This window comes from Bos javanicus, chromosome 18, assembly GCF_032452875.1.
Source record: "Bos javanicus breed banteng chromosome 18, ARS-OSU_banteng_1.0, whole genome shotgun sequence".
Taxonomy (NCBI): Eukaryota; Metazoa; Chordata; class Mammalia; order Artiodactyla; family Bovidae; genus Bos; species Bos javanicus.
Genome location: NC_083885.1, coordinates 64,352,880 through 64,379,908, shown reverse-complemented (window position 1 = coordinate 64,379,908; position 27,029 = coordinate 64,352,880). Strand labels below are relative to the sequence as shown.

General features: G+C 45.2%; 2 protein-coding genes across 3 annotated transcripts in view; both read left to right on the top strand.

Moving 5' to 3' along the window:
• Positions 1-27,029, top strand: part of LOC133229504 (zinc finger protein 28 homolog) — a 51,405-nt gene that overhangs the window by 12,061 nt on the left and 12,315 nt on the right. Inside the window, exons 8-10 of the mRNA XM_061385868.1 lie at positions 2,477-4,179; positions 7,764-7,914; positions 25,640-25,934. Of these exons, the coding sequence (XP_061241852.1) occupies positions 2,477-4,179; positions 7,764-7,914; positions 25,640-25,934 (2,149 nt within the window). The remainder of the gene's footprint in view (positions 1-2,476; positions 4,180-7,763; positions 7,915-25,639; positions 25,935-27,029) is intronic.
• Positions 7,300-24,387, top strand: LOC133229784 (zinc finger protein 470-like). Of its 2 annotated transcripts, none has more exons than XM_061386534.1 (5): positions 7,300-8,718; positions 15,933-16,059; positions 16,222-16,317; positions 16,459-16,588; positions 20,408-20,480. In XM_061386534.1, exons 1-4 carry the CDS (start codon positions 8,494-8,496, stop codon positions 16,581-16,583), a joined length of 573 nt encoding a protein of 190 aa, XP_061242518.1. In that variant the 5' UTR covers positions 7,300-8,493; the 3' UTR covers positions 16,584-16,588; positions 20,408-20,480. The 2 variants fall into 2 exon arrangements, with proteins under 2 accessions (XP_061242518.1, XP_061242516.1); XM_061386532.1 differs by lacking the exon at positions 16,459-16,588 and adding an exon at positions 24,008-24,387 and having other exon boundaries at positions 7,716-8,718; positions 20,408-20,571.

Genomic DNA, 27,029 nt, shown 5'->3' with positions numbered 1-27,029 from the left:
TTCATTCTCCTGTGAGTGTACTTTCCCGTCTTTCAGAGGTGCACTGTTTACTGGTTTCCTTGGGGTTTGATCTCCAGTGAGTACATTTTCCCATGTGTCACAGGTACACGTTTTAGTAATTTCTTTAGGGTTTCATTCAGCAGTGAGTTCACTTTGGTGTGTCATAGGTGCATGGCTTAATGGTTACTTTACAGTTTTTTTCAACCGTGAGTGCACTTTCACGTTTCAGAGGTGCACAATTTACTGGTTTCATCAGGGTTTCATTCACCAGGGAATTCCTTTTCCGTGTGTCAGATGTGTATAGTTCACTGATTTATTCAGGTTAGTGGTTTCCTCAGGGTTTCATTCACCAGTGAGTGTACGTTCACATGTTTCACAGGTGCATGGTTCACTGGTTTCTTTAGGGTTTCATTCACCAGGGAATTTGCTATTCCATGTGTCAGAGGTACATGCTTTTGCGGCTTCATCACAGTTTCTTTCACCTGTGAGTGTACTTTCCTGTGTTTTAGAGGTGCCTGGTTTACTAGTTTCCTCAGGGTTTCATGTCCATTGAGTACACTTTCCTATGTGTCAGAGGTGCACGTTTTAGTAATTTCTTCAGCGTTTCATTCAGCAGTGAGTTCACTCTCCCGTGAGTTAGAGGTGCATTATTTAGCGGTTTCATTAGGGTTTCATTCAGCAGTGAGTTCACTTTCCCGTGTGTCAGAGTTGCATGGCTTAATGGTTCCTTTACAGTTTTTTTCACCAGTGAGTTCACTTTCACGTGTTTCAGACGTGCACAGTTTACTGGTTTCATGAGGGTTTCCTTCACCAGTGAGTTCCCTTTCCCGTGTGTCAGAGGTGCATGGCTTAATGGTCTCTTTACACTTTCTTTCACCAGGGAGTTCACTTTCCTGTGTTTCAGAGGAGCACAATATACTGGTTTCAGGAGGATTTCATTCACCAGTCATTTCACTTCCCCGTGTTTCAGAAGTGCATGGTTTACTGATTTCATCAGAGTTTCATTCAGCAGTGAGTTCACTTTCCCATCTGTCAGAGGTGGATGGTTTACTGGTTTCTTTAGGGTTTCATTCACCAGTGAGTTCACTTTCGTGTGTTTCAGAGGTGCACCGCTTACTGGTTTCCTCAGGGTTTCATCTCCAGTGAGTACACTTTCCCATGTGTTGGAGGTACGCGTTTTAGTAATTTCTTTAGGGTTTCATTCACCGGTGAGTGTCCTTTCCCGTCTGTCAGAGGTGCATGGTTTACAGGTTTCTTTAGGGTTTCATTCACCAGGGAGTTCCTTTTCCGTGTGTCAGATGTGTATAGTTCACTGATTTAATCAGGTTAGTGGTTTCCTCAGGGTTTCATCCACCAGTGAGTGTACGTTCACATGTTTCACAGGTGCATGGTTCACTGTTTTATTTAGGGTTTCATTAACCAGGGAATTCGCTATTCCGTGTGTCAGAGGTGCGTGCTTTTGCGGCTTCATCACGGTTTCATTCACCTGTGAGTTTACTTTCCTGTCTTTCAGAGGACATGCATGGTTTACTGGTTCCTCAGGGTTTCATCTCCAGTGAGTGTACTTTCCCATGTGTCAGAGGTACACGATTTAGTAATTTCTTTAGGGTTCATTAACAGTGAGTTCACTTTACTGTATTTTAGAGATGCGTGGTTTACTGGTTTCTTTAGGGTTTCATTCACCAGGGAATGCACTTTTCCACGTGTCAGAGGTGTGTGGTTTTGCGGCCTCATCGTGGTTTCATTCACCAGTGAGTGTCCTTTCCTGTCTTTCAGAGCTGCATGGTTTACAGCTTTCTTTAGGGTTTCATACACCAGAGAGTTCACTTTCTTGTATTTCAGAGGTTCATGGTTTACTGGTTTCATTAGGGTTTCATTCACCGTTGAGTTCACATTCCCATGTTTCAGAGGTACATGGTTTAGTGGGTTTCATCAGGGTTTCACTCATCAGTGAGTTCACTTTCCCGTGTGTCAGAGGTGCACTGTTTAGTGGTTTCTTTAGGGTTTCAATCACCAGTGAGTTCACTTTCCCGTGTTTTAAAGTTGCACAGTTTACTGGTTTCATCAGGGTTTCATCTCCAGTGAGTTCACTTTTCCCTTTGTCTGAGGTGCGGCGTTTAGTAATTTCATTCAGGTTCATTCCCCAGTGCGTTTCTCCACAGTCTCGGTTTTGGCAGATCCTTTTTCTCCAGTGTAGGATAACGGGATCAGGGTTCCTTCCCCAGTGCGTTTCTCCACAGTCTCGGTTTTGGCAGATCCTCTTTCTCCAGTGTAGGATAACGGGATCAGGGTTCCTTCCCCAGTGAGTTTCTCCACAGTCTGGGTTTTGGCAGATCCTCTTTCTCCAGTGTAGGGTAAAGGGATCAGGGTTCCTTCCCCAGTGCGTTTCTCCAGTCTCGGTTTTGGCAGATCCCTCTTTCTCCAGTGTAGGGTAAAGGAGTGTTTGCTTCTTGTTTATCTCCCTTGTATCTCTCAGGCCAGCAGTGTACAGAGGAAACCCAGGAGTTCCTTTCAAAGCAGAGTTCCTTTGCTGAAGTGGTGACAGACAGAACTTCAGAGACTAATGTAGATCGTTCCTCGCTCAGAGAAAGCTGGGATGCTGAACGTCTGTTTGAAAGGAAGCTGGCAAGTCAGGAGACACGACTGGGGCAGGAGGCAGTCGCTCACCACAACACCCTCTCTGAAGAGAGAGTGTGTCCATATAACAGACCAGGTAGGTGGTTCCACCTGGACGTCTCAGAAGAGGGAGTCCACCGCCCTGACTCGGTTAAGAAAGCTTTGCCCCCAAACTCAGTGCTGATAAAACATGCGGGAATCTACACAGGGAAAAAACTCTTCAGATGTCACGAATGCAAGAAAACCTTCACCCAGAGCTCGTCCCTCACCGTCCACCAGAGGATCCACACGGGCGAGAAGCCCTACAAGTGTAAGGAGTGCGGCAAGGCCTTCAGCGACGGCTCTTCCTTCGCCCGCCACCAGCGGTGCCACACGGGCAAGAAGCCGTACGAGTGCCTGGACTGCGGGAAGGCCTTCATCCAGAATACATCGCTCGTCCGCCACTGGAGGTACTACCACACCGGGGAGAAGCCCTTCGACTGCCTGGACTGCGGGAAAGCCTTCAGCGACCACATCGGGCTGAACCAGCACCGGCGGATCCACACCGGGGAGAAGCCCTACAAGTGCGAGGCGTGCGGCAAGTCCTTCCGCTACGGCTCGTCGCTGACCGTGCACCAGCGCATCCACACCGGGGAGAAGCCCTACGCGTGCGAGGTGTGTCGCAAGGCCTTCAGCCACCACGCCTCCCTCACCCAGCACCAGCGCGTGCACTCGGGGGAGAAGCCCTTCCAGTGCAAGGAGTGCGGGAAGGCCTTCCGGCAGAACATCCACCTGGCCAGCCACCTGCGGATCCACACCGGGGAGAAGCCCTTCGAGTGCGCGGACTGCGGCAAGGCCTTCAGCATCAGCTCGCAGCTGGCCACGCACCAGCGGATCCACACCGGGGAGAAGCCCTACGCCTGCAAGGTGTGCAGCAAGGCCTTCACGCAGAAGGCCCACCTGGCCCAGCATCAGAAGACGCACACTGGGGAGAAGCCCTACGAGTGCAAGGAGTGCGGGAAGGCCTTCAGCCAGACCACGCACCTGGTGCAGCACCAGCGCGTGCACACGGGGGAGAAGCCCTACAAGTGCCTGCAGTGTGGGAAGGCCTTCGGCGACAACTCGTCCTGCACCCAGCACCAGAGGCTGCACACGGGCCAGCGGCCCTACGGCTGCGCAGAGTGCGGGAAGGCCTTCAAGACCAAGTCGTCCCTCATCTGCCACCGCAGGAGCCACACCGGCGAGAAGCCGTACGAGTGCGGCGCCTGCGGCAAGGCCTTCAGCCACCGGCAGTCCCTGAGCGTCCACCAGAGGATCCACTCCGGGAAGAAGCCCTACGAGTGCAAGGAGTGCCGGAAGGCCTTCATCCAGATCGGCCACCTCAACCAGCACAAGAGGGTGCACTCGGGGGAGCGGCCGCACGGCCCCGGGAGGAGCCGCAGAGCCTTCCGGCAGGGCTCGCACTTCGCACACGCGCGGACGCACGCGGGAGACGCGCCCGCGCACGCGGCGCCCGCGGCGCGCCCCGCGGACCTCTTGCCCGCGTTCCTCTGGAGCCCGCCCTCGCTGCCATCCCTGCCGTCCTGAGACGCCGCGCTGCAGGCCGCCGATGGCCGGGCTTCAAACCCCGTCTCCCTCTTCCTTGAGGACTGTCCCGTTCTTGTCCTGTTTCCTCTTCAGATTGCCAGTTAAACCGAACGCGGAATTTCTTTTACTCCTCACGTAAAAATCGGTGATGCGATCCTTCAGATCGGTGAAAGTGTAAGATGTATGCAGCAGGACCAGTGGTCCATACTAAGGGATGAGTGGTGTTAGCTCTTTATAGAACATTCGTTTTGGACACGGAAAAGTTACCATTGGCAACTGACCAAAAACGATGCACAGGAAGAAGCTAAGGATTTTAGATCAGGGATGGGCCATTCAAGATAGTCAGTGAGGCTTTTCCGGTTTTGGTTTAAAACTCAATTCCATAATACTGAGTTAGTATTGGGGCCTTTCATTTATCTGCCTGTGTGAGGTGCTGTCACCTTGTTGGTAAGAGAATTATTTAACATTCAGCAAGACTTGATCATTTAAAGTCACCAGGGCTTATGAGTAAATTCCATTAAACTTAAGGAACCACTAACCTTCAGGCAAATTGATCTGGACTGTGTGACTCACGGCCCAAGTTTCACTGACTGTGTTCAAACAGCCCATGGCCTAATTTTTAAAAATGATTTTAATGGAGAAACAAGTGAAAAGAATAATAGTTTATGACAACATGACAATTACATGAAATTTAAATTTCAGAGTCCATAAGTAAAGCCTGATTGGCTCACAGACATGGCTCACAGTATGGTCACATGCTGCCTGGGGCAGCTGTCAGGCCACAACAGCAGAGCTGAGAAGCTGCAGCAGAGATACCGTCATCCGCAAAACCTCAAGCATTTACTTACTAGCTTGCCAACTTGCAGTCCCCTGCAGAGAGAAACAAAATATACAAAAGGTTCTAATTATTTGAGAATAATACAACTCTCCCATCAAAAATAAGAAAAACTAAAGCAATTTTTGAATAGAGGTGAAAGGATATTACTAAAGCATCAAACAATAGGAAATACGAGGAAATAATGTCCACAAAAGGAGAAATAACGATATTTTTCTAGATGAAGTACTACCATTAAAATGTTTATAAATTGCCGTTCACAACAGGGTCCCAGTAGGATATGTTTGCTCTGACAGTTTTAGTGGAAAACACGGAAGGATGATTTGTCAAACATAGCAGGACATTTAAAAAATGTTTTGGTTTATAATCAGATTGGCTTCCTTGGGTGTAAAGAATCCACCTGCCAGTGCAGGAGATTCAGGTTCAAACCCTGAGTGGGAAAGATCCCCAGGAGAAGGAAATGGCAACCCACTCCAGTATTCTTGCCTGGAGAATCCCACTGACAGAGGAGCTTGGCTGCTACAGTCCACGGGGTCACAAAGAGTCGGACACAACTTAGCGACTAAACCACCACCACCAAACACAGAAAGGAGAAAGGCTTTACTGAGTAGGGGGCATTGAGCCCTGGAAGACATGAAGACAGTAAGCCAGCCCATACAAAGATTTAAATCAACTTTGGCATGGCAGAAGGTGCCAAAAAGATGTAATAGAAAACTGGCAGAAGATAACAGTCCATATGAATCAATGTGTCATTTAAGAACAGAGTGCTGTGACACATACAAAGCAGGGAAGTAGGTGGTGCACGCCAACAGATGCGTCGTGCTCGAAGAACTCAAATAAAGAACACGTGTTAGGTTCTTAAGCCCATTGGTCAGAAAGTTACAAACTTAGTACAAATCTTGACTCTCAGATGGGTTAAAATCTAACCTGGTTAATATGCTGTACCTGTATCAGTGTGGGAGACAGGAGGCTGGTCATCGTTACCCTTGTCAATGTGCCTGCTCTGGTTTGGGGTGGCAACGTAGCATGACCTGTCCGCTTTATAAACATGCATTCCTTTTGAAACAGTAACTCTAGATCTAGGAGTTTCATCCCACTGGAATAAATATATAACTGTAAATAATGTTGATTGCAAAGTTTTAATTACAACACAGATTGATGACATTGTGATTATTCAATACAGTATTGTCCAGTTAGTATAAAGATGAAATTCTATGTTTGCTCCTATGGAGTATTGTTGTACACAATATATTAAATATGTGATTTGCAGAACCTTATGTGTAAAATGATCTTGTGGTCTTATAGAGTCAAAATATTTAATATGTGTGTGTGTGTGCATGTGTGTCTGTATATGAGTTGGCTAAAAAGTTGATTCAGGTTTTCTGTGTTAAAACCCAAATTAAGTTTTTGACCAACCCAACATGTGTGTTTTTTCAATATATATATATTGAAGTCTGTTTTTGTCTTTAGCACACGTTGGCTGTTTGTTGGCTCTCTGTCTTTCTTCATTTTTTATTGTTCTGTTGGACAGTACAACAAGCCAGTAAGATTTTTCATTCTTTGTTTTTTGATTGGAAACTCAGGGCCAACATTAGGCTTCATATATGGGTTTCCTTATGGCTCAACTGGTAAAGAATCCGCCTGCAATGCAGGAGACTTGGGTTCAATCCCTGGGTTGGGAAGATCCCCTGGAGAAGGGAACAGCTGCCCACTCCAGTATTCTGGCCTGGAGAATTCCACGGACTGTATAGTCCACGGGGTCGCCAAGAGTCGGGACACGACTGAGCGGCTTTCACAGGCCATAAGGGATGTTTGCTTTTAGTTCACTCTTCATTCTGGTTGGCTCTGCCCCGCCTTGTACTAGCTGGTAAGGATGTGGAATGTCACTCCTGGACTGCAAATAGGTGGGACTGAGTCAGCCTTTGGAAGCAACCTAAATACTTCTGCATCTCTACCTATCTGATGCATTAAAATGATTCCTGCTTCCCCACATCCTAGTTTTGTTAAGTTCTCTAAATCTTCAAGGCCCCTGGTATCCTTCCAATACTGTAACTTCGAAGTTAAAGTCATCTTTTATTCTCATGTAGAAATTGGTCATTCTACAGGGTGATTCTCAGAACTACAGAGAAGCTGCGTATTAAGGACTCATTGAGAGAGATCAAAAGAGAAACGAAATCCCATGTTTTATTAGTAAGGAATTCTCATGATACAGCAGGATCACAAGCCCACTGCGCACAGGGGCTGGAGTTCAGTTCAGTTCAGTCGCTCAGTCGTCTCCGACTCTGCGACCGCAAAAATTAACGGCGATGAGAAATGCTGGCTTCAAGGGTAAATGTGATGCTCTTTTACAAGTGAATTAGATAATTAAAGTGAAACGTCAGTTCTTCGACCTGTGCGGGCTAAGTCGCTTCCGTCGTGTCCGAATCTATGCGACCCTATGGACTGTGGCCTGCCAGGCTCCGTTCTTTGAATTCTCCAGGCAAGAATACTGGAGTGGGTTGCCCCAGGGTATCTTCCCATTCCAAGGATCCAACCGGTGTCTCTTAAGTCTCCTGCATTGGTAGGCGGGTTCTTTACCACTAGCGCCCCTTAGGAAGCCCTCTTCAATCTGCAGACTTTTGGAAATTACCTGCCTCCCCTTGCCCCCGATCACAGCCACCACATACGTACACACAGTCATAAAGCATCAGGAGAAATCTGAAATCTCCAACCTCTGTCTATCCTGGAGGCTCCGCCCACTTCCTAGACCATCCTCGGGCTCCACGCGCCTGCGCGCTCCACGCACCCTGTGACCCCGCCCACTATCGGCCACAGCTACCCAGGGCTCAGCTCGCTGAGCCTGACAGCTGCGCCAGCGCACTGCGAGCCCGGAGACGGCTCCCAGAAGCCCCCGGGAGGTAGCCAGTACTTCTAGGACCCGGAGTCGGAGCTGTAAGGCTTCTAGACCGCCCCGTTCCCGGAAGACGAGGCACCAAGACGTTGTTACAGAGGGCAGCGGTCACCAGGCAGGGGGGAGGACCCCGGCCTTAGCAGCCTAGTCGCCCGACTTCAAAAAGCCGGCGTCCCTGTTGGGACTAAGTTGCCCAGGGGCCCTTGCGCTGTGAGGACTCGCCCACTTCTGACAAGGACTTGAAGCCCGGACCGAGGTCTGGCCGGTTCTGAGGAGAGAGTCCGGTCCGGGTGGCGACCGCTGCTGAGCCGGGCCCAGGGGGGCGCCATAGGGTCGGCGATTCGGTCTGCGCGCGGGACGGCGGGAGTCGTGATCGTGCGCGCGTGACTTGGCGACCGTGACCGACAGTGCGTGCAGGGTGTGACCGGGAAGAGGAGGCGGGTACGTGTGTGAATGGAGGGTGTGTATGTGCAGGTGTGACATGTGACTAGCGGGCCGCGGAGGAGGCTGGTGTGTCACTGGGGCTCGTGTTTCTGCGCGTGTCTCTTGTGCACTTTGCCCGTCCCAGCTGCGTGTATTGGAACGAATGAAGGATTTTACGTGGCTGAGAGCTGGGAACACCCCCCGGAGGAGACCACCTCACTCCAGTCCAGCACCCCGACTTCCCCACCGAAAGTTCGATGTGGCCCAAAGCCTTGGAATCTTGGGAAGGTGCCCGGTCGGGGTGGGGCGGCTGAAGCCTTTCTTGCCTGCCCGCCTGGAGGATGTGGAAGTCGGGACACCATACATGTCCACGGGCCTGAGTATGGAGGTAAGAGTGGAAATTGGGGTTGAGGGTACTGCTCGTGGGCCCAGGGACTGGAGGATGATGGCCCTGGCCTCAGACTCTGGTGGACACAGAAGTTCAAAGATGTAAACGGTCACCTAGGACCAGAGTATGGAGCTGAATTCAGGGACGGGACTTCACTTGCCGTCCCCTTACAGGTCTGTATGGGTGTCTCCAAGGACCCAGGGGAGAGAGCATTCAGGATTAGAACATTACCTCTGAGTGCTCTGCTGCTCTTCAAGGAAGACCTCAGTATTTAATTTTTTTTTAATCTGTTAGTGTTAGAATATTCAGTTCAGTGGCTCAGTCGTGTCAGACTCTGCGACCCCATGAACTGCAGCATGCCAGAATTTACCCAAACTCTTGTCCATCTCGTCAGTGATGCCATCCAACCATCTCATCCTCTGTGGTCCCCCTCTCCTCCCACCTTCCATCTTTCCCAGCATCAGGGTCTTTTCCAATGAGTCAGTTGTTTGCATCAGGTGGCCAAAGTATTAGAGTTTCAGCTTCAGCATCAGTCCTTCCAATGAATATTCAGGGTTGATTTCCTTTAGGATGGACTGGTTGGATCTCCTTGCAGTCCAAGGGACTCTCAAGAGTCTTCTCCAACACCACAGTTCAAAAGCATCAGTTCTTTCTCAATCAGCTTTCTTCATAGTCCAACTCTTACATCCATACATGACTACTGGAAAAACCATAGCTTTGACTAGATGGACCTTTGTTGGTAAAGTAATGTCTCTGCTTTTTAATATGCTCTCTAGGTTGGTCATAGGTTTTCTTCCAAGGAGTAAGCGTCTTTTAATTTCATGGCTGCAATCACCATCTGCAGTGATTTTGGAGCCCCCCCAAATTTCATTGTTTCCATTTTTTCCCCATATATTTGCCATGAAGTGATGAGACCGGCTGCCATGATCTTAGTTTTCTGAATGTTGAGTCTTAAGCCAGCTTTTTCACTCTCCTCTTTCACTTTCATCAAGAGGCTCATTAGTTCTTCTTCACTTTCTACCATAAGGGTGGTGTCATCTGCATATCTGAGGTTATTGATATTTCTCCCAGCAATCTTGATTCCAGCTTGTGCTTTATCCAGCTCGGCATTTCTCATGATGTACTCTGCATATAAGTTAAATAAGCGCGGTGACAATATGCAGCCTTGACGTACTCCTTTCCCGATTTGAAACCAGTCTGTTGTTCCATGTCCAGTTCTAACTATTGCTTGTTGACCTGCATACAGATTTCTCAGGAGGCAGGGCAGGTGGTCTGATATTCCCATCTCTTGAAGAATTATCCACAGTTTGTTTTGATCCACACGTCAAAGACTTTGGCATAGTCAATAAAGCAAAAGTAGATGTTTTTCTGGAACTCTTGCTTTTTCGATGATCCAACAGATATTGGCAATTTGATCTCTGGTTCCTCTACCTTTTCTAAATCCAGCTTCAACATCTGAAAGTTCACGGTTCACATATTGTTGAAGCTTGGCTTGGAGAATTTTGAACATTACTTTGCTAGTGTGAGATGAGCACAGTTGTACAGAAGTTTGAGCATTCTTTGGCATTGCCTTTCTTTGAAATTGGGATGAAAACTGACCTTTTCCAGTCCTGTGGCCACTGCTGAGTTTTCCAGATTTGCTGGTATATTGAGTGCAGCACTTTGACAGCATCATCTTTTAGGATTTGAAAGAGCTCAACTGGAATTCCATCACCTCCACTAGCTTTGTTTACAGTGATGCTTCCTATGGCCCACTTGACTTCGCGTTTCAGGATGTCTGGCTCTAGGCAAGTGATCACATCATTGTGGTTATCTGGGTCATGAAGATCTTTTTTGTATAGTTCTGTGTATTCTTGCCACCTCTTCTTAATATCTTTTGTTTCTGTTAGGTCCATACCATTTCTGTCCTTTATTGTGCTCATCTTTGCATGAAATATTTCCTTGGTATCTCTAGTTTTCTTGACGAGATCTCTAGTCTTTCCCATTTTATTGTTTTCCTCTATTTCTTTGCACTGATCACTGAGGAAGGCTTTCTTGTCTCTCCTTGGTGTTCTTTGGAACTCTGCATTCAGATGGGTCTATCTTTCCATTTCTCCTTTGCTTTTCGCTTCTCTTCTTTTCACAGCTATTTGTAAGGCCTCCTCAGACAGCCATTTTGCTTTTTTGCATTTCTTTTTCTTGGGGATGGTCTTGATCACTGCCTCCTGTACAAAGTCACAAACCTCCATCCATAGTTCTTCAGGCCCTCTGTCCATCAGATCCAATCCCCTGAATCTGCGTGTCACTTTCACTGCATAATCGTAAGGGATTTGGTACTCAGCCATAAAAAAGAACAGAGAGGGAATGGCAACCCACTCCAATGTCCTTGCCTGCAGAATCCCAGGGACAGAGGAGCCTGGTGGGCTGCCGTCTATGGAGTCACACAGATTCGGACACAACTGAAGCGACTTAGCAGCAGCAGCATAAAAAGGAACTCATTTGAGTCAGTTCTAATGAGGTGGATGAACCTGGGCCCTGTTATACAGAGTGAAGTGAGTCAGAAAGAAAAACAAATCTCGTATATTAACACATACATATGGAATCTAGAAAAGTGATACTGATGATCCTGTTTGCCTGGTAGCAGTAGAGATGCAGACCTAGAGGATAGATTTGTGGACACGGCTGGGGAATTGAGAGAGTACCATGGAAACATATATATTGCCATGTGTAAAACAGATATCCAGTGGGAATTTGCTGTATGATGCAGGGTGCTCAAACCTGGCGCTCTAATGACCTATAGAGGGGTAGGAGGGAGGTTCAAGATAGAGGGGACTTGTGTATACCTATGGCTGATTCATGTTGATATGTTAGAAATCAAGATAGAGGGGACATGTGTATACCTATGGCCGATTCATGTTGATATGTTAGAAATCAACACAACATTGTAAAGCAATAATCCTCCAATTAAAAATTAATGAATGTAAAAATCTGTTAGAGTCCTGTCCCATTTATCACTGGGATGAGCTGTGGGAGGAAGGTGAGATTCACAGCTTCATTTGGAAGTGCTGAGGGATCCCAGCCTTTCCATGGCTTAGTCACCTTTTAGTAGGTGAACAGAAATACTCCCCCATTCCTACCTCACACTTCTCTGTCTCCAGCCACACCCCTCCACAGCCAGAGTGAGTAAAGAGAGGGGGGAGAAACACTGCTCATAGCCTTATTCTTCACTTGTTTTTCTGCATGCAGTAATGGTAGCTAATATTTACTGAGTGCTTTCTCTAGGCCAGACACGGTTCTAAGACCTTTGGGGGATATTAACACCAAACCTCAAAACAGTATGAGCTGGAAGCTATCTTATCTCCTTTTTACAGACGAGGATACTGAGGTATAGAACGGAGAAGGCAATGGCACCCCACTCCAGTACTCTTGCCTGGAAAATCCATGGATGGAGGAACCTGGAAGGCTGCAGTCCATGGGGTCGCTAAGAGTCGGACACGACTGAGTGACTTCACTTTCACTTTTCACTTTCATGCACTGGGGAAGGAAATGGCAACCCACTCCAGTGTTCTTGCCTGGAGAATCCCAGGGATGGGGAAGCCTGGTGGGCTGCCGTCTATGGGGTTGCACAGAGTCGGACATGACTGAAGCAACTTAGCAGCAGCAGCAGAGCCATAGAAAGGACAAGTAATCACTAGTAAGTAAAGGAGCCAGGATTCACATCCAAGACAGGCTGAGTCTAGAGTGCCCCTCATACTGGGTCTCATGTAAGCCCTTCAACATCTGCTTAGGGTGATGTTCTTACCCACCTTTGACAGTTGAGAAACTGACCCTGAGAGGGTTAAATAACTTCAAGACTTCAGATCCCAAGACCTCCACTGCAGGAGTTTTTTTCTTTAAACTTTAAGACCCAGCTTTTGTTATGTAAAATGAGGATGATATTATATACATCATAAGACTGTTATAAGGATTAAGTGAGCTCATACCTGTGAAGTACATGGTGTAGTGCCTACTGCATAATAACCAGTGCTTAATAAGTGTTCATTCTTTTAATCATCATTATAATGCTTTGAAAAAGCACTGGAGTTTAGAAGAAAGAAACCAGAATCAAGTCAGTTTATCCTCTTCCTGATTGAAGAAACTTGGCTCAGGGGACAGGGGACTTCTTCAGAACTACATAGTTTGTCACAAAGCATAATGGGAACCTGAGTCTCCTGACAGGTTTTTGGTCCAGCTATCTGCAAGCCACATGGACTCTGTTGTGACCAAGGTGATAATACTTCTTTCTTGGGAAGATGGCTTTTTTCAAGTCTCATAGACTCTTTGCAAATCCTTAGTAGTTAGTTGCACATGGGGGATTTTTTCCTGTTACCTTCTGGTGTCTGCTTGAGTAAATAACTTGGGTGGAAGAGTCAGGCAAATCTACGTTGGTGACTAGGCTCCACTGTTTACAAGCTTGTGACTTGTGCAAAAGACTTTACTTCCCAGAGCTTTCATATGTGAAACTGTGACAAGATTCCCCATTTTTGTTGAAGATTCTGAAGGTCAAATCAGAGTTTTAATATATGCAGCATGCCTCATACATCTCTATTGTTAATGAAAGGCTGGATTTGGGCGAGAGAGAGATTGTGCTCAGCCTGAAAATCCAGAGCAGAGCAGAACCCCCGCTGTAAACTAAAGGTTTCCCAGCGACTTCCTGGACTGTGAGAGGAGGGTGCAGTAGGAATAGGAGCGTGGCGTAGACGAGAGACGGAGCTGAAGGGATGTGTTTCTGGGCTGTGACTATCAGAGCTACTCAGTTTCGCATCGTTCCTTTCTCCTCCTCCCAGCTCTGCCCTCTTGGGGTAAAGCCCTTCTCCACATGAGGAGCCAGGAAGAAGAGGTGATGGGAATTGAACTTCTTAAAGCCATGTCCCTGGTTAGTATTCCCTTTTTTCTCCTAAAGTACTAGCTTGCTTTCAGGATTTTGGCAAGTTTGTTTCCTTCTGAAAATTGGAACGTTGGGATTTAAGGAAGTGCAGCGGAAATGGTAGATCAGTTCAGTTCAGTTGCTCAGTCATGTCCGACTCTTTGCAACCCCATGGACTGCAGCACGCCAGGCTTCCTTGTCCATCACCAACTCCCCGAGCTTGCTCAGACTCAACGTCCATCTAGGCAGTGATATTTCTATGTAATTCAATCGACTATTCTTTTGAATTTAAAATATCTTAAGTGGTTGAAAACAAAACTAATAGCTTAGGTTTGCTGAGCAGAACAGGACTTGAACATAGGTGTTCCGGCTTCAGAGACCATGTGTGGGAGAATGTACTTTCTAGTCTTCATATAAGCTCTGCTATCTTGTAGCTGTGCTCTTTCTCGTGTCACCTGTCTCATGCCCATAAGACAGATATTTTGGCTAACATATCAGCCCACAGCAGATACTGTTCTGTACACAGAACAACTCCTTAGGAATCCCATGTGATCCTTCGCTGACCTCAAAGAAGTAGTGTACACACTCATTCCATTTCCCTTGTATGTTTGCCTTTGTGCTTGATTTCTGGTTTTTGTCATACTCCTCTGAGCTCTGTCAGATAACCTTCTAATAAATATGCTCTCAGCAGTGTCCTCAGGGAGTTGCTCTTCCACGAGCTCTCCCTGTGCTGTCTCTCATAATCCTGTGTGTTTATGAGAATTATTTCTGTGTCACACCACCACAGCCATGTTCTTAACTACCATAACATACTGAAATTAGTAAAATATAAGTAAAGCTTTTATTGAAATATTAAACCAAATGTTTCCCCTCTTTCTGGGCTGCTCTTCTTTTATTCCCATCTTTCCTTCATCATTATCATAGATAACAATTCTTGAGCACGCAGCCTGTACTGCACCTGTTACTTCATTTAATTCTCACAGTGCTGCTCTAAGGCAGGTACTGAAATTATTCTCATTTTTTTTAGGAGGGAAATCTTGAAGCACAAAGGAGTTATTCCACTTGGCAAAGACCACCCAGCTAGCCAGTGCTAGAGTCTGAACTCTTTGGAATAATCTGACCTTTGTCTCTGGTCTTACTCAAGACTGCTGTATATTCAAAACTCATTCTTAGATATTTATGGAAATGATTCTTAGATATTCATATAAATGAAATCACAGAAAGAGGAACGGAAAATCTCCCATCACCCCCTACAACCAGCCTCACTTCATGGTTGGTTATAAATTCAGTTCATGTAGCAAGACACAGGTTGCTTGTCATGCACTTATCTCGTATGATCTCTCCTGATGCTTCTCAGCAGATTATCAAAAACCAGTTTGCCAAGTGAGTTCTCTCCTGATCCAAATATATTTGTATTTCAAAAGAGAATAGTAGTGCTAGGCAGTTTTTCTTTCATTTTTTAGGCATACCTCAGTATCTCAAGAACACTAAGATTTCTTAGAATATATTGTGGAGCTTGAAGTCATACTCATCAGGTCAGCCTCATTCCTTGAAACTTGCTATTGCAGTCCCAGAGCTCTTTAGTTCTCCATGTAGAAAAGTGAGCTAACTCCTAACATATAAAATAACTTACTGCTTCGTAATATCCTAGGGGTTTTGTTTGTTTGTTTTCTTGTGTTGTGCTTTTGGCTGCACTGCAAGGCATGCAGGATCTTAGGGATTGAACCCATGTCCTCTGCAGTGGGAGGGAGCATGGAGTCTTAACAGCTGGACTGCCAGGGAAATTCCCATGATTGTTGTTGTTGTTTTTCACTCACTAAGTGGTGCCCTGCTCTTTGTGACCCCATGGACGGCAGCATACCAGGCTTCCTTGTCCTTCACTATCTCCCGGAGTTTGCTCAAATTCATGTGAATTGAGTCGGTGATGCTTTCTAACCATCTCATCCTCTGCCGCCCCCTTCTCCTTCTGCTGTCAGTCTTTCCCAGCATTAAAGTCTTTTCTAATGAGTTGGCTTTTTGCATCAGGTAGCCAAAATTCTGATGACACTCTGTTTTGAATGCAGTCAACATTTTTTCATGTGAGAATATCTCCTCACACCATAAAATGCTTTAAGAGCAGAGAGCATCTCTGTATTTTTCTTTTTCCTAATATGTAAAGTGTAACTAGACAGAAAAGTTGTTCAGTTCAACTAACTACTTAATCTCTGTCATTTAGACACCCCACTGCAATTACTCACCCAGTTTTTTTTTTTTTCCTAACTTATAACCCTAGAGCCAGCTAAGTCAGGATGAACACTAATTGTGCAAGAGGACATTTGTGTCATTTCAGGATGCAGTGACTTTCACGGATGTAGCCGTCGACTTCTCCCAAGATGAGTGGGAATGGCTGACTCTTGCTCAGAGGACTTTGTACAAGAAAGTGATGTTAGAGAACTACAGCAGCCTGGCCTCACTGGGTGAGAGCACGTGCCGCCTTCTGTCTCCCCTTAGGGGTCTTTCCCCTCCGCAGTCTGTCCTGTCTTTATCAACACTTTCCTACAGTGTTTCTCTTTCTCAGTACCATTTGGCTCTGGAATATCCACAGCATAGGTAATTTTCTTGTTTTCTTTTACATACAGGTCTTTGCATTTCTAAACCAGATGTGATCTCTTTACTGGAGCAAGATAAAGAGCCCTGGATGATGAAAGGAGAGTTGACAAGAGGCCTGTGCCCAGGTAAATGCAGGACAGCTACAGCTAGGAAAACAGTTCTAAAGGTGTTTCTTCCCTCTGATACTTGTTGGAAAATACCTCTCAAAGTCCTTCCCAAATTGAAACCTTTTGTTCTACAACTTTTTTTTTTTTGTACCATTTTAGATTTTATGGACAGAGGAGCCTGTCGGGCTACAGCTGAGCAACTAAGCACACACACATACACACCCTTTTCTTTCTTTATTTTGGCTGTCCTGGTTCTTCGTTGCTGCGCCACAGACTTTCTGTAGTTGCGGTGAGCAGGGGCTCCCCTTCACTGCGGTGCATGGGCCTCTCCCTGGGGTGGCTTCTCCTGTTGCAGAGCACGGGCTCTAGGTGAGCAGGCTTCAGTGGTCACGGGGCGTGGGCGTAGTAGTTGTGCTGTACAGGCTCAGTTGCCCTGCGGCATGTGGGACTTGCCCAGACCAGGGACCAACCCACATCCCCTGCATTGGCAGGCCAGCTGTAAGCCACTGGACTACCAGGGGAACCCTCTACCAGTATTTTTCAAGCAGGTCTTTTCTTCTCTTCCTCACTGGTACAACATACCGCCTTTACTGACTTCTACCAATACCAGTCTATTTCTGAACTCTGTTGTGTTGCATTGATGTTTACCTATGTTACTATATTGTTATAATTATTCCTGATTTTGAGCCATTTTTTAATTCTTTAGGCAGGTTTGTGTCTAATTTTTCAAACTTGTTGAAATGTTTCCTTTCTTTAAAATGTGACTTATCAAGTTAACCAGTATATAGCTATGTTTTTCTCTCTGCTTTTAATCATTTTTCTCTTTGTTGTTTCTTTTTTATTGTTGTTATTTCTTTTTGTTTTGTTGTCTATGCTTTTTATTTAATCCCCCTTCACACCATCCCACACCTTGAATTGAAAAAGTTTAGTTCTAAAAGTTGTTAACTTTATGACTTCATGTATTTTTTAATTTGCATTTTAAAACTCATCCACTTGAGATTCAAAATAACATCTTTTGATACTCATATGAAACATAAAGAAATTAACTCACTAATGTTACCTATTTCCTTCTTCTTTGTCTGTCTTCTCCCTTTTATTGTAATTACTAGGATTTTTTGGCTTAGGTTACTTTCTTCAGTTTATTAGTTTTTTTACCCTGTCCTGCTTAAAAGCTTTTTTTCTGGTTTAGAGCAATAGATGAGAGCCTGTGGACATATACTGCAGGGAAATCAGCTTCAGGTGAGGAGGTTAGTTTATTCTGAGGCTTGTTGTATGGCCTTTTCTTGCTTTCAGTTCTCAAAAGTTTCAAGAAGTGGATGTTGGTAGGTCACTAAAACTGTATGTTAATAAACAATAAATAATTTTTAAGTGAATTAAGCATTCAATTCAAGATTTTAGAAAAAACAATGAATCTCAGGAAAACTGAAATAATTACACACCAGATCAGATCAGATCAGTCACTCAGTCGTGTCCGACTCTTTGCGACCCCGTGAATCGCAGCACGCCAGGCCTCCCTGTCCATCACCAACTCCCGGAGTTCACTGAGACTCACGTCCATCGAGTCAGTGATGCTATCCAGCCATCTCATCCTCTGTCGTCCCCTTCTCCTCCTGCCCCCAATCCCTCCCAGCATCAGAGTCTTTTCCAATGAGTCAGCTCTTCGCATGAGGTGGCCAAAGTACTGGAGTTTCAGCTTTAGCATCATTCCTTCCAAAGAAATCCCAGGGCTGATCTCCTTCAGAATGGACTGGTTGGATCTCCTTGCAGTCCAAGGGACTCTCAAGAGTCTTCTCCAACACCACAGTTCAAAAGCATCAATTCTTCGGCGCTCAGCCTTCTTCACAGTCCAACTCTCACATCCATACATGACCAAAGGAAAAACCATAGCCTTGACTAGACGGACCTTTGTTGGCAAAGTAATGTCTCTGCTTTTGAATATGCTATCTAGGTTAGTCATAACTTTCCATCCAAGGAGTAAGCGTCTTTTAATTTCATGGCTGCAGTCACCATCTGCAGTGATTTTGGAGCCCCCAAAAATAAAGTCTGACACTGTTTCCACTGTTTCCCCATCTATTTCCTATGAAGTGATGGGACCAGATGCCATGATCTTCATTTTCTGAATGTTGAGCTTTAAGCCAGCTTTTTCACTCTCCACTTTCACTTTCATCAAGAGGCTTTTGAGTTCCTCTTCACTTTCTGCCATAAGGGTGGTGTCATCTGCATATCTGAGGTTATTGATATTTCACCTGGCAATCTTGATTCCAGCTTGTGTTTCTTCCAGTCCAGCGTTTCTCATGATGTACTCTGCATATAAATTAAATAAGCAGGGTGACAATACACAGCCTTGACATACTCCTTTTCCTATTTGGAACCAGTCTGTTGTTCCATGTCCAGTTCTAACTGTTGCTTCCTGACCTGCATACAGATTTCTCAAGAGGCAGATCAGGTGGTCTGATATTCCCATCTCTTTCAGAATTTTCCACAGTTTATTGTGATCCACACTGTCAAAGGCTTTGGCATAGTCAATAAAGCAGAAATAGATGTTTTTCTGGAACTCTCTTGCTTTTTCCATGATCCAGTGGATGTTGGCAATTTGATCTCTGGTTCCTCTGCCTTTTCTAAAACCAGCTTGAACATCAGGAAGTTCACGGTTCACATATTGCTGAAGCCTGGCTTGGAGAATTTTGAGCATTACTTTACTAGCGTGTGAGATGAGTGCGATTGTGCAGTAGTTTGAGCATTCTTTGGCATTGCCTTTCTTTGGGATTGGAATGAAAACTGACCTTTTCCAGTCCTGTGGCCACTGCTGAGTTTTCCAGATTTGCTGGCATATTGAGTGCAGCACTTTCACAGCATCATCTTTCAGGATTTGGAATAGCTCAACTGGAATTCTATCACCTCCACTAGCTTTGTTTGTAGTTATGCTTTCTAAGGCCCACTTGACTTCACACTCCAGGATGTCTGGCTCTAGGTCAGTGATCACACCATCGTGATTATCTTGGTCGTGAAGATCTTTTTGTACAGTTCTTCTGTGTATTCTTGCCATCTCTTCTTAATATCTTCTGCTTCTGTTAGCCAAGCCCATCTTTGCATGAAATGTTCCCTTGGTATCTCTAATTTTCTTGAAGAGATCTCTAGTCTTTCCCATTCTGTTGTTTTCCTCTATTTCTTTGCATTGATCAGAGAAGAAGGCTTTCTTATCTCTTCTTGCTATTCTTTGGAACTCTGCATTCAGATGTTTATATCTTTCCTTTTCTCCTTTGCTTTTTGCTTCTCTTCTTTTCACAGCTATTTGTAAGGCATCCCCAGACATTTTGCTTTTTTGCATTTTTTTTCCCATGGGGATGGTCTTGATCCCTGTCTCCTATACAATGTCACGAACCTTATTCCATAGTTCATCAGGCACAGTGATTTATATTGCTAGAGATAAAAGTATATAAACTGTCAGGACAAATGAGAGAAGACACAAGGAAAGAAATAATGGTAAATGATGCCTAAGTACTTAAAAGAATGATATGAATCCATTTTTGAAAGTCAACTATTTGTAAACAATTTGAAAATCTTAATGAAATGGATGATACTTTATGAGACTATAATTACCAGAACTGACACCAGAGAGAGAAAATTTGAACAGACCAGGTACCACTGAAAATATGTAGGAAGTCATTTAAGTACTACTTCCTCCCAAAAAAGAAGCAATTAACCCCAAATAGTTTCACACAGTAATTATATAAAGCTTGTAAAGAAAAAAATCATTGTTTGAAGTTTTCCTTGACAGAGAATAAAAAGAACTATTTTAAAATGTTATTGTGAAGATAGTATAACATTTGATACCAAAATAGCATCCCAAAAAATGGAATTATTAATGCAATAATAAATATTGGTACAATATCTTAAATAAAAAGTCATGTTGAAATAATATACCATAGCCAAGGAGAGTTTATTCTAGAAATGCAAAGATGGTCACATCACCTAACTTGAAAAACTATCAAAAACATGTCCCTTTATAGGCTTCAGCAACTGTTGTGATTCACATGGTTTTATTTTGTAAGTGTCTGTTCTTCTAGCATTAAATAAAGGAGACATTTGCTTTCTTAATATCTTTCAGACTTGGAGTATGTGTGGATGAAAAAGGAATTATCTCTAAACCAGGACATCTATGAGGAAAAATTATCTCAGGCAATGAAAATGGAAAGACTTACAAGCTATGGCCTTGAATGTTCCACATTAGGGGAAAACTGGAAGTATGAAGACCTGTTTGAGAGGGAGCTGGTAAGTCCAAAGACACATTTTAGGCAAGAGACAGTCAGTCACATAGATACCCTTATTGAGAAAGGCGACCACTTTAACAAATCTGGGACAATTTTTCATCTGAATACATTATGGTATATAAAACAGGTATTTCCCATCAAAGAGAGAATATATAATTTTGACACAGATAAGAAAAGCTTAAAGACACATTCCTTTGTGAAAAAAGACAAGCAGGCCTATGGAGAAAAGAAACTTTTGAAATGTAACGACTGTGAGAAAACTTTCAGCAAACTCTCAACTCTTACTCTTCATCAGAGAATTCATACTGGAGAGAAACCCTATGAATGTCTCGAATGCAGAAAAGCCTTTAGCCAGAGTGCCCACCTTGCTCAACATCAGAGAATCCACACAGGAGAAAAACCCTTCAAATGTACTGAGTGTGGAAAAGCATTCAGCCAGAATGCTCATCTCATTCAACATCAGAGAGTTCATACTGGAGAAAAACCTTATCAGTGTAAGCAGTGTAACAAAGCCTTCAGCCAGCTTGCATATCTTGTCCAACACCAGAGAGTTCACACTGGAGAGAAACCCTATGAATGTATCGAGTGTGGGAAGGCCTTTAGTTATTGTTCATCCCTGGCTCATCATCGAAGGATTCACACTGGAAAGAGACCCTACAAATGTATTGACTGTAGGAAAGCCTTCCAGCAGAACGCTTCTCTTATACGTCATCGAAGGTATTGTCACACTGGAGAAAAGCCCTTTGATTGTATTGACTGTGGGAAAGCCTTCACCGATCACATAGGACTTATTCAGCATAAGAGAATTCATACTGGAGAGAGACCCTATAAATGTAATGTGTGTGGAAAGGCTTTTAGCCATGGCTCCTCCCTGACCGTCCATCAGAGAATTCATACATACATAGTGACTGAACAACAGCAATGTTTAGCAGAATAAGGCTTTAAAAAAAGGAGAATGTAGCATCACTGATGAGGAAACCTCACCTCACCTGGCACTTAGAAGTGAGACTAGGCCACTTAGAACAAAAGCATTTGGCAGAATGTGGGACTTGCCAGGGGAGAGTATTAAAAATAAACTAAAATGAACCAGCTAGAAAACTTGAGTAGGTTAATAGCCATGGAATAAACTACAAAAGACAGTTCAACACTTTCAACTGTGGAAAAGTACCACAGACAATTCCTGTGATACTGAATTGTTCCAGCATATAAAATAAATACAGTAAAGCTTCCCATCTTGTTCTGTGAGACGGACAAGACAAATACCAAAACAGGAAAACATACATATTGCAGTTGGCTTTTGAATGTAGATGTTAAAACAAGTGTTTTTTTTTTTTTTTTTAAAGCAGAGGAAATGAAAAGCTAGACATGTCTCTGTATAGACATACTCAGTCTGGCAAAGACATTTCTTCCTAAGTTAAATACGTGAATCCACTGGTACTCCAGTAGAAGTCCCGAGATGTAAGTTGACAAGCTCATTTTGAGCATCTATATGGTATTGTGATATAACAAGGAGTACAGTACTGTAATACTCATTAAGATTAGTGGAACGTTTACTAATGTTCCAGGCACTGTTTTAGGTACTGGGGATGCAGCAAGGTGTGAAATGTACCGGAAAAAGTTTGATCTTGCAGATCTAGTGGGAAAAGACAAACTAAAATTTGAAATGCAACACTACATAGTAAGTATGTGACATGTACCATGATGTGAAACGATCTAAAGAGGGATCCAGGGGGATCCAGGGTGCTGGCAGGGGATGCCTTACACCCCCAGAACATATGGGCATTAGAGCCAAGGGGTGAGGGAAGAACTAGAAAAAACTGTCAGCCAAAAAGGACATAATGAGAACAATTGTGATAGTCTCAAAGTGGATAGTTACGATGCTTTGAGTGTTTCGGGGAGAACTGATGGTTTAACAAGGTTCATGAGAGTTCTTTTCACCCTTTGTGAATCGTGATTTAGAGGCTGTTAGAGATTTTTGTTTTTATTTTTTTCCTTTATATATATTTGGCTGTGCTGGGTCTTAGTTACAGCATGCAGAATCCTTAGTTGCAGCATAAGGGATCTAGTTCCCTGACCAGGGATCAAATGTTTTCATTTTGTTTTGGCAGCAGTCTTACTGAGCTATACTCGCCCATTTAAAGTATATGATTCAAGGAGTTCCCTGGCAGTCCAGTGGTTAGGACTCAGCACTTTCACTGCTGAGAGGTGTGTTTGTGTGTGTGTGTGTGTGTGTGTGTGTGTGTGTGTGTGTGCTCAGTGGTGTCTGACTCTGTGATGCCCCAGACTGTAGCCTGTCAGGCTCCTCTTTCCATGGAATATTCCAGGCAAGAATACTGGAGTGGGTTCCCATTTCCTCCTTCAGTGTTCCTTCCTGACCCAGGTATGGAAACCGAGTCTCTTGTTTCTCCTATGTTAGTAGGAGGATTCTTTACTACTGAACCACTTAGGAAGCCATATATATATATAAAATTCAGTGACTTTTCGTATGTTCAGGGTTGTGTAACCATCACCACAGTTAATTTTAGAATATTTTCATCACCTAAAAAGAGACCCCCTGCCCTTTAGTAGATACTCTTACTCCTGGTGGAGAACACTTATACCTGGAGCACTTCAGCACCTGGAGGTACCTGGAGCATCCAGAGCTCTCCGGTTTGCTCTTGGCTGCTGCCTAAGGCCGTGTGAGGGGAGTCCGTATCCAGAGGACACAAGCACTGGCCAATGGCGTTTGGGGCTTCCTCTTTACTTTGGCACAGAGGCTCGGAGATAGGTGGTCTTGTCAAGAGCACGTGGAGAGTTTTGATTGCCCTTATATATGATAAAAGGGATTTTTCATTTCAGTGGGGCGAAGGCAGCTTGATCAGATGGCCTTGGGACAGTTAGCTGTCTGGAAAGGCGTAGATGTATGCTTTGCCCCTGATGAAGTTCTGACAGATTAGAGCGCTAAATGTACAATACTAAAGTACAAGAAAAACAGAACATTTCTGTAACCTTGGCTGGAGGCACACTTTCTTAAGCAGTACACATAACGCAGGAGGTGACATTAAACTGAGTAACACTTCTGTGTGAAACCATCAGTTAAGAGATAAATGAAAGACTGAAGAAAAACGTTTGCAACAAATATGACAAAGGGCAATACTCCCTAATACTAAAAGTACCATTACAAATCAGTAATAGTAACGCCTGCAACTCAGGAAAATGGACAGTGCTAACGGCAACCCACACCAGTATTCTTCCCTGGGAAATCCCATGGACAAGAGCCTGGCAGGCTACAGACCATGGGGTAGCAGAGTCAGACGTGACTTAGCAACTAAACAATGACAATGGCCACTTAAAAGAAAAATGAAATAAAAACAGCAAAAGAAGATTACCCACTATCATTAGTAATCAAGGCAATGCAAAATAAAGTGATAATATAATCTGCTTTTTTCCCCCAATAGATTGATTTAAACCATAGAAGAGTGATCATAATCCAGTTTTGGTGAATGTGTGAAAAACAAGGCAAATCCATTTCCCATTATATAAATTGCTATATAGATATAGACCATTTGAATCAATATTCCTCAGAACCAAAGTGTACAAAGGTAGGTAAATGTATAATGGGAAACATTTTTAATGATAAACTCTTAGCAATTTATGGTCATGGGCAAAGGGGTAAGTTAATTATGCTGAATTCATTCAATAGAATTATATGCAACTGTTGAAAAAAATGTGTATATAGCCATAAAAGATAAATGTGCTATATTAAATGAAAAGCATTTTTCCAGACCTGTAATCTAGTGTGAACTCAATATCAAAAATAAACCCCTAAATACATGTTTTTCTGTTTTCCTCTGCCCAGTTTTCCTTGCCTTCTTTTGACTGTAATCTCCTTTTCCTTTGAGTAGCTGGCCATACCCTGTGTTACAGGTGAGTACATGAGGAAGCATGTAACTCAGACAGGCCTGCACAGAACACAGATTGTCTCACTTTCCCCCACCTCCAGCACCTTTCCCCATGCCTAAGACCATTTTGCTTCTTTAACCCAAAATATCTCCAGCCCCTCCCCTCAGGGAGGCAGATAAGATGTTCTACCACCTCCTTGCTTGGCTGCCTAGGAATAAACCTTTTCCTTGTTGCAAGCCTTGTCTTTCTTGCTGTGCCTTGGGCAAATGAACCTGGTTAAGTAACAACAGATGTCATCCTTACAGGAACCAGATAAACGGTACACTGGATCTCTATGATATGTTATTTTTTTTTTACAGCTGCCATGTGTATATCTACATTTGTCAAAATATTTAATGGAAGTCATTAATGACTACCTAAGACTAGCTGACTCTTCACATTTCTGTGGCCACCCAGACATTTCAGCAAATGCTTTTGTGCTTGGCTTTGTGATTTGTGGTGTAAGAGGCCCAGCCGGGAGGTCTGGTTCCCACCCCGGCCCCGCCACGGTCCTCCTGTGCCGCCTCTCTTGTCTGTACCACTGTCTCACCTGGAAGCTTGGTTGTGAGGATTAAACACGTTCTTAAGTCATAAAAACGCCAACAACAGGAGCTGGCATTTAAGTTAAGTTGCTCAGTCATATCTGACTCTCTGCAACTCCATGGAGTATACATATACAGTTCATGGACTTCTCCAGGCCAGAATACTCGAGTGGGTAGCCTTTCCCTTCTCCAGGGGATCTTCCCAACCAGGGATCGAACCCAGGTGTCCCGCATTGCAGATTCCTTTCCAGCTGAGCCATAAGGGAAGACCAAGAATACTGGAGTGGGTAGCCTATTCCCTTCTCCAGCAGATCTTCCTGACCCAGGAATCGAACCTGGGGGGGTCTCCTGCATTTCAGGTGGATTCTTTACCAACTGAGCTCTAAGGGAAGCCATAATAAAAAGGGTGAACACTGTATTTTTCTTATGATCATTTGTTACTTTGCATCTCTGTATGTTTCCCAAACTTCCTATAATTCAGCTATTTTGTATAACATCACGCTGAAGTAAGCTGCCCAGAACCATCCCTCAGTCCAGCCCAGGAGATGGGTGGACCTGGCACCCTCCTTTTCTGGAATTTTCTCTCCTTCCCCCTTCTTCCTCTCTAAGCAAACCCTCTGCTCTCCACTCTTCTGCCTTCCCCTCCCCCATCTCTCTTCCTCCAGTCTCCGTTTTCCTTCTCTCTTCCCAGCCCTCGATTCCTCCCCTCTTCCTATCCAACTTCCTTTGGCCGCGGCTCCAGTGCCGCGCGGGCCTCTGGGAGTGGAGAGGCGCGGTCGGGTCTCGGGTGGGTTCCGCTCCGCGCGCGGGCTTCTGGGAAGTGTGGTCGGGCCGACCGCGCAGGCGCAGCGCGGCCTGGCGCGCCTAGCGCGGTGATCCTTGTCCAGACCGAGCGGCGCGGGTGAGTCCGGCGGCGGCCGGGGCAGGGGCGGGAGAAGGGGAGTGGGCGGGGTCGGTCCCGAGAAGAGGAGTGCGGGCTGAAGGGAGGGGCGTGAGGGGAGGGGCGCCAGGGTCCCAGTGGGAACTGAGGGCCGAGGGGAGGGTGTACCGGCGGAGAGGGCCGAGGGGAGAGCGTGAGGGTGCAGGTGGGAATTGAAGGCTGAAGGGGAGCGCTGAGGGGAGGGCGTGAGGGTCCAGTTGGGAACTGAGGGCCGAGGGAGAGCGGGCGGGCTGGGCGAGGGCCGGTGGACTGAGGGGAAGGTGTGCGGGCTCAGGGGAGGGGCGTGCCGGCTCAGCGAGAGGCGGGGAAGAAGCCTGGAGTCAGGAAGCCGTTACCAACCTAATCTGATGGGATGCGGAAGGAGGCGAATCCCTGTCTGCGTGTGTGTGTGTGTGGCTGTATGCACATCGGTGTGTGTGTGTGCCTGTCTTGGTCTGTGTGGGTGTCCCCTTTGTCTAGTCTTTGCCTGTCCCTGTTGGGGGACATCCCTGGGTGACCACCCGTGTCCACATCCTTAGTTGTGTGTCTGCCTTTATTTCTGTCCATGGTGTCTTTGTGAGAGTGTCATCCAGGTGTCCACCTGTCTCATCTGTCACTTTTCCAAGGGGTTGCAAAGAGTCAGACGTGACTTAGCGACTAAACAACAAGAAGCTGGATGCCAGAATCACAATCCACATATGATCATTTCTGCATCCCTGGGGCTTTCATTCTTGGGGAGGGAAGACAGATGACAAGCTTGAAAATAACTTTTTAAAGAGACAGTTGTCAGCAATGATGCGGGCTATAAGAAGATGGCAGAGGGTGAGGGGTGGTTGCTATTAATGCTTGAGCTTGGGGCCCTGGGAATGGGAAACTTCTCCACGAGGTGACATTTGAATTAACGGTGAGAAGGAGCCAGCCAAGGGAAGAGCATTTCTGATAGAGGGAACAGCAGCTGCGAAGGCCAGTGCACCTGAGGCCAAGTGTTTGCAGGGGAGTAGAGTGGGAGAGGGAAGGTCCTCAGGGCAGACCATAAGGGCCACGTGGGCAGTGGTGAAGACTCCTGATTTCTAATGC